This window comes from Solea solea, chromosome 19, assembly GCF_958295425.1.
Source record: "Solea solea chromosome 19, fSolSol10.1, whole genome shotgun sequence".
NCBI lineage: Eukaryota > Metazoa > Chordata > Actinopteri > Pleuronectiformes > Soleidae > Solea > Solea solea.
In genome coordinates, this window is record NC_081152.1 from 4,755,316 (window position 1) to 4,763,320 (window position 8,005).

The 8,005-nt window shown below is 41.7% G+C and overlaps 1 protein-coding gene across 1 annotated transcript; it reads right to left on the minus strand.

Moving 5' to 3' along the window:
* Nucleotides 1–779: 779 nt before the first annotated feature.
* On the minus strand, nucleotides 780–2,580 carry gas1b (growth arrest-specific 1b). Its single transcript, XM_058617684.1, has one exon. The coding sequence runs from the start codon at nucleotides 2,166–2,168 to the stop codon at nucleotides 1,383–1,385; it is 786 nt and encodes a 261-aa protein (XP_058473667.1). The 5' UTR covers nucleotides 2,169–2,580; the 3' UTR covers nucleotides 780–1,382.
* Nucleotides 2,581–8,005: the final 5,425 nt, after the last annotated feature.

Consider the following 8,005-nt stretch of genomic DNA (forward strand, 5'->3'; position numbering starts at 1 on the left):
GATTATTTTAAACCCCATAAGCAAAGACATAGACGTAGTTGTTATTCACCACAGCACAGTTTTAACATAAATCTACTTAAACATGTCAAAAATAATGTGTAATTGAGCTAATAGCGACTTCTTCGGAATAATCTTTTCAAAAAAAGGGAAAATGGAGACAGCTTCTATCATTTTGAAACTCTTGTTTATTTCACGTGCAATGTACATTCAGAGGAGTGTGTTAATAATGAGCACTGATCTCCACTAACCCCCTTTCTTTCAGTTATGACTTAAAGACACGTATGTGAGGTGAAGACGAAGGAACAGACTGAACACTTTTTTGGCTCCGTTCGTGCAGCAAATCCCCGCTCCAGAGGAGGAGTTTACCTTTCTCTCCTCTGTTTGAACAACTCACAGGAACTAACAGATTATACCTTGTGCAAACATCCATGTTTACAAGGTCAAGTGCATCGCTCTTAGGAGCTGATTCCCCCCCCCCCCCCCCCCTCCCCTCCCTCCCAGATGCATGAACATGCCCGCTGTTTCAAGACAAGTTTTAGTGGCTTATATCAACTTTGGTTTTTAATGAAGGGGTTGTGGAGAAAGTCTCAGTGCAGCTGGGAAAGCTGTTTTCACAGATGCGGCCACTTACTGGTGAATACAAAGTGACTTTCAGGCACTTTTACACATATCCGTTTTCCCTTGTGTGGACAGAATGCAGTAACAGACTCAGCTACAGTGCAAATCTCTCGTTACTTATAAACAAGTCTTTCAACCGCAAACAATAATCTTATACAATATACTGTACAATTTACCTTTATAAAGATGTATATACATTAAAACAAGTCTTACAGATCAGACCATGTGAAAGTCATGGTCGGACACTGGCCAAAATCACAAAAGTTAGCCTTTAAAATGATGTGAAAGCCTTCACAGGCAACAATGTTTTTTTTAAGAGAGATGTCCACCACTACCACTGTAACGTGACCATGATGTGGGTGAGGGCTGCAGATGTCTGCCATGCAGTTGTGTTTTTGAAATGGCTGGTTATAAATGGGTGTTAAAAACAAACAAACAAAGAAATAGCTACTGGATCGGACAGATATCAGCAGAAATTCAAGGTTTTATCAGTGATATTGGAATCATGGACACAGAAAAGTGTGTCAAGCCATCCCTAAACATTATAAATGTCTGTTTGTTTGTGTAGCTCATACAGATATGAACTGCTGAACAACTTGCTTTTGAAATGAGTGATAAACAGCAAACGCCCCAAATTGTACAAATCTGTGTACAGGGGTAAAATCTTTGGGCAGAATTTAAAAACCAAACTTTTTTTTTTTGTCTTAAGGCAAACATGGCAGACATATTCTTCAGACGCGTGTTCATTGCGGCAGCAGCCTTTTTCACAGAATTTGGGTTAAAAATAAAATGGAGGTCAGGATTGTGAGCACACTCCGAGAAAAAGGTGTGGAGGAGTCCCTCGAGCTGTCCACATACACATAATCCCCCTGGTCGATGTAATCGTCCTCAGAGTCGTCTTCAGTGTCAGAAAACCCGCTCCCAGCGAGCCTGTCGGTGGAATCATAGCAGAAAGTTTTCATGCTGACCTTTATGTACTCGCATATGTTCCTTTCCGTGCCATCGCACACACAAGTGTCGAGCTGCTGCGCCTTGGGTATGGAGCGCATGTTGGCGATCACCCTGCGGCAGCCATCCGAGCACCTTTCCCCACCAAAGAGTTTCCGACAGTGGAATAAATAATCCCTCATGGCGGAGCTGCAGGACGCGTCCGCCTCGCACTGCCGCCGCGCCTCCGTGCAGCCCATAGTGCTGGTCCGCGGCAGACACGGCTCGATGGCTTGTTTCGTGCCCCGGCACACCGAGTCCTGAGCGCAGTCGCAGTCCTCCAGAGCCGGGCCGCTCTGGGTGAGGTTGAGCTGGATCAGAGACGATATGCAGTGGCTGGGACACTTCTTGAGTTCTCCGGTGAGGACAGACGCGCACGCGTAAAGGTACTGATCGTACGCGTAATGGCACTCCGGCTCTCCATGGCACTTGAGGATGGCTTTCCAGCAGACCAGCCGACGGCTGTGGTTCGGAGACCCGGAGACACAGACAACGTTGGTTAGGACGAACACGCTGCATATGAAAACAACTGCGCGCTCCATCAATGTGGCACGACTTGCCATTTCCTGGTAGAGTGGATTTCAAAAAAGTGGAACTTCTCTAATCCCATCACGCTGCGTAAAAACCGCGTTAGTCCTTAATGCTTTCATATCACGTCACAGTTTGAAGTCACCAACAGGCAGCAGCGGAGCGGGGACGGAGGAACCGTCACACACCGTCATGTTAGGATCTGCAGTAGTTTTACTTCCACGCGTGTTTTCTATTTGTCCACAAGTTTCCCCAAAGACGAGCTATAATGTTTCCAAAACGCAGAGACTTGTCGTCCAGTGTCGATCAAAGTATGAGAGAGGATCTCGTAAGCGGTCAGCTCTGGCCCGCTTTCACTCACAGCAGAGGTTTATGTGATGAGGGCTGTGTAGTGATGGGCTGATTAGGTTCCTGCAACAACCTCGTCCCATTGGTCCGATAAGCTGCTGTGTTTCTGACGTCACATGCGGGCAATGACGCAAGCCACTGTTTTTAAACTTGAGGGAAGGGAAGATTTTTATGAAGTGATTGGTTTTTGTATATAAACAGTATATAAAGCGGTGTGTTAGCTTGGAAATGTGCTATACATGTTTTTACTACTAGTAGTAGTATTAGAAGTATAGCTATTGTTGTTGTGGTAGTAAATAAATCAGCTCTACAACTTGGTAGACTTTTAATTAAACAGAAACCAAAACTTTAAGTCAAAAGGGATATTTGGGGGAAAAGTTTCTAAAAATGTGTATCAAAATTTGCATAAATCCATACATGTTAATAATAATAATGTTCAAGAAGCGAAAGGTTACAAGTGTAAACATTTCGTCTCATGTTACTTCTTGACTAACTCTAGAACAGGGGTCTCGCAAGCTCCCAGTATAGCTCACATTTTTATCCAATCAAACTCTAAACTAAACACTAAATAATTATTTGCCAATTAGTTGTCAAACAGTTGCGCTGCTATCAGTGTGGTGTGTGTGTGTGTGTGTCAAATCAAAGTACAGAACAAGACTGTCAGATGGACATTTAAATCAGTCTTATTGAATCCATGCAATGGAAATACATTGTAAATGCATTGTACTGTTTTGACAGCATTAATATTTTAATTAAATGGTTTGAGTATACGAGAAAGAAATGCATATAAAATGGAATTATGTATACTATTTTTGTTATGTGAGTGGTAGACACCAACATTTTGTAAATGTTCAGACAAAACAAGCGTATAGAACAACATTTTATCTGAATTCTTAAATGTTCCCCTGTGTAAGAATTGGTGACGACAATGGCGTAACAAATGGAGGACTCATCTGCTCACCCCCTCCCTTTCCTGAGCACCACAGGGAACTAGAGTGGCCCTCACTCACCAGGAAGGATGTCGATGTCAAACAGTATGTCGGAGTCATCCATCAGCCAGTGAGGTTCTCACAGAAACACATGTTTTAAAGTGTTATTTATTGTGTTTGTTTGTTGAGGGTCACAGTTATGTACCACAGTGAGAATAACAGGATTATGAGGTGATGCTTTCTCTTCATGTGAGTAGAAAGAACGTGTCTGAAAGTGTGTCATGGCTGGTTTGTCCATTCAGGCTAAATATCACTGTAAGATGGTGGAATTTGGTGAAGCACATGCTCTGTGTGTAGTATATTCAAATTCTGCCAATAAATCCTCCTACATGTTACATGCTGGACCTTTAATAATTCACATAATGATTGTAGTAAAACACTAGAACAACAAATTGAATTGTGTTTGCTTCCCTGCAGGCTGAAACAACAGCTGGTCTAACACACATAGCTCCTGTTTGAACCATCCCCCCATGAAACATAACAAGTCTTCTGATCATCTCACATCCACACCGCTCAGGCGTCTTTGGACACACCAATTACCAGAGGCCTTCACGCAAGAACTGTTAAAGAAAAAAGGCACATTTGCCTCTTTTTTTTGCTGATTTAAGTGTGAAACCCTAATCACCCAGCACTTTACCTTTTGGTAAAGGGTATTTCCTATTTCCCTATACAATAACACTTCACGAGAAGAAAACACAACGAGGTGTGAAGAGCAACTGCAATCACACTCGGTGTAAACAAACATCGAGCATGACGGCAGCAGGAATGAGTGCAGATCTCATGATCGGTGCCGATCACCGTGTGGCCCGACAGAACCAGGCGTACGACAAGAATCCACTCACTGTGTGTGTGTGTGTGTGCTCCTGACCCCATCACATCACCACAATATGACCACTAAGAGCTGGCAGCTCCCAGAGGAACCTCAACCCTCCTGATGCCAATTAGAGAGATTAGAGAGGAGTCAAGACAAGTGCAAAGGAGATTCTTAGCCAAATAAACACCCCCACTCTCCCACCCTCTCTTTTCTTACAGCTGGCATACCAGAGCAACAGGCTGACTGCAGTTTAAGAGCAACATCAAAGTGGAGTTTGGCGAAAGCCCCAAATGGTGAATTGGTCAAGGGTCTCCATTAACTACAAAGAAACTGATATCATGCCAAAGACAACACACACACACACACACACACACACACACACACACACGCACGACATTTACATGATGATTATTGTGCTAGTCCAACTTAACACAACCTTTTAAAATACATTCAGTCTCAAACTGACAACGAGGAATCCAGAGGTATGTTTTCGACTCACAAGGAGATTGGATTTTAAATAATTGAATATTTTGAAGTTAATGCAGCCTTTTTCAAACTGTGGGGCGGGCCCCCCTGGTGGGGCATGGAGACTTTCCAGGGGGGGCACGAGTTCTGTTTTTTTTTAAGTCCTAACTAAAGTTTAGCAGGCGGAACTTTTGATCTCGCTGTAACCCGGACTTATTTAAGTGACGTACCACAACAAAATCTACACTGGTGACAAGGTTTGGATAATAGAGACGTTTCTGACAGGGGCAAAAAGAAAACTGTGCAATGTTTCGGAAACTAACAACAGGCCAACGTCAGCCGAACGGAACAATAATTCACAACGACCAAAAACCAAGACGAGAAAATGCCACCAAAGACCTCTCTGTGTATTGTGTTTCAAAACATTGGCAGGGGACAGCATTTGTATTGCTAAAACAAAAGTTATTTGCACAACAAACTATTGATATTGGTAAAGTATTCTTTGTTATCCAAATGTACATATTGTTTAAAAAATGACACTATTATAGTTATAATTGCACATTTCATATTTTTATTTGAAAATTGCTTTCTCACAAAACAATATTGAGGTTATTTGTATTACTAAAGCAAAAATTGTTATTTGAGATTATTGAAAGAAAATGTAAACATTTCTTCTTATATTGATTCAATAAATGTTATACTTGACACATTGTTACAATTCCGTGAGAGTCGCGGGGCCCCGGGAAATTTCTTCCTCCAAAGGGGGGCCCAACAGAAAAAGTTTGACAACCACTGAGTTAATGGATGGTAGAAAGACACAAAATGGAGTAATACTAACAAGCTGGAATGGGTATATACAGAGTTTGACACACTTCATTCAATAAAACATTTCCTCTCTGGTGCCTGTGTACTGGGACCATATATCATATATACATACATATATATATGTATATATATATATATATATATATATATACATATATATATATATATATATATATATATATATATATATATATATATATATATATATATATACATATATATATATATATATAAAGTGGACACAGTTTCATGGTTTGCCATTTGAATCTAACCAGGACATTAGAATATACTGATTAAACACCAGGAGGCGACTGCACTGGTGGCAAAAACAACTTTGAATGGAAGATTGAATTGGAGTCTGTGGGGAAATGAGAAGTTAACCATCCCAATCACTAGTTTGTGCTCTTCATCAATAGAACATGGTGTAAATTTAGTCAATTATGTCCCATTTAGAGGGAAATAGACAATAAAGCAGAGCACTTGGACACCATTGTGAGTTCCAGCTGGTTGCAGATGACGTCCGTGCATTTCCAGGTGTAAAACGTGAGTTTAGATTCTCACAGGTGACTTCATGACTGGTTGATGCTGACCTGCCCTCAACCCTGATCCTATAGAAGGAGAAACATACCGTAACCAGCGAAGGGGGTGCAAGCAAGAACAGAGGAAGAAAGCGGGTCGACACAATGAGTGCTATTCTATTTGTTCACTGTTTGGGTATTTGAGGTTGTTTTTGCTCATTGCAGAGCAAGGACTATGAGGTTGGCAGTTAATTCGAGCCCTGGCTCCTCTAGCCTGCATTCCAAAGTGTCTTTGGGCAAGACACTGAAAACCAAAGCGCTCCGAGAGGCAATGCAGGGCAGCCGGGTTGTCAAAAAATCGGTACTTAGTAAATTGATATTAAAATTATTATCGGATTATATGCTCACACCGACAGTGCTGTGAACAGACACTGTTATTTAACAGGATAACACAATTATTTGAGTCTGTTTTTTTTTCTCTTAAAATCCCAGACTGACGCTGAGCAATGTTGATCTGCAACAAGGCCGATGAAAATGTGGTGACAAGTCACAAGAAGCGAATCAGGGTATCTCGTATCAGGGTATCGAATTTAAACCTGTGACGACCCTACCAGGCGGCGTGCGAATGATGTGTGATCGTCAATAGATGCATTGTATGAACGTGTTAATGGGTGTGAATGGGTGAAAAGCCAAACTGTTGAGTAAATGGCTTTGAATGGCCATCAAGATTGGCAAAGTGCTATGTAAATACAGACCATTTGGACTTCAACAAAGCTCTCCTCTCAACGACCAAGAACAAACTAAAGAACACTTTCCTGGCCACGCTTACATTTCGCTTTTAACGGCGACTCCATAATGCTTAGCAGATCCAAAATCCCATCAGTGCTGGACGTCAGCCAGATAAGAACAACGGCCAGATTCAGTGGAGCCAGCGCGGCTCTGTATGATGGAGCAGCCAGCTGTTCTCCCCCTCACTGTACCTCTTAAATTACTCTAATACATCATTTACGTGTTTTTTTTTTAAAACTGTCGTATCAAACTTCTCGCAGTGTTCTGGGTTAAACACGTGGCCAGTTTCTTTACAGCCGGCCTTCATTGAAGAGAGTATGCACAGAAACTGTATGTATCGTGTACATGCAGTTGTTTCATGGCCAACGAGCGCGAATGTAATCGAGTTTCCAGACGTGGAATGCAGTTCCCGAGAGTGGATTCGTAAATACCCTCGCAGAGACAGACATGCTCTTCAGTTTGTCTCCACTGCTGTCAGAAGTCATTACACACAGGCTGCACTGCCAGAACAATTCACTGAACTTTGTGTTCAAGTGTTTCCAAGCCCAGACAGAGAGCGAAAGGGAGAAAGAAAGAGAGGGAAATAGAAGAGGGAGGGAGGCTAAATGAGTTGCCAAGTTCTTTCTTCATTTTTATTTTTCTCTGGCATCATGGAAACTTCTCTGTCATAGTTATGTCCATTTTCTTACTCAGTCGTTAAGGAGTCGTATGCCTTCAGAGGAAAGGAGGACTTTTTGTTAGTTCACACTCGTGCCATGAATATACATTAGGTGCCATTTTAGATTAAGTTAACAACACGGCTTTGGTTTTCCCGTACACACCCAAATCTTATGTTGTGTAATGTCGGTCGCTAAGTCAACAACTGGATGGATCCACTCCATTATTAATAATTCATTTTTATTGAAAGAAACACATTAACTCTTAAGTGGAACTTGGTACAAGTAGGCTTTTCTAAAGCTAAATGATAAGATAGGTGAATTTGTTTGAAACAGCATTTTAACTCATAAAATATGATATTACAACTTACTGACAAAAACTGGCACAAACATTTCAAACTACTTTCCAGACACCGACTGAATACTGACTTTACTGATTCCTCTGACTCTTCCTCTTGCTGCCACCAT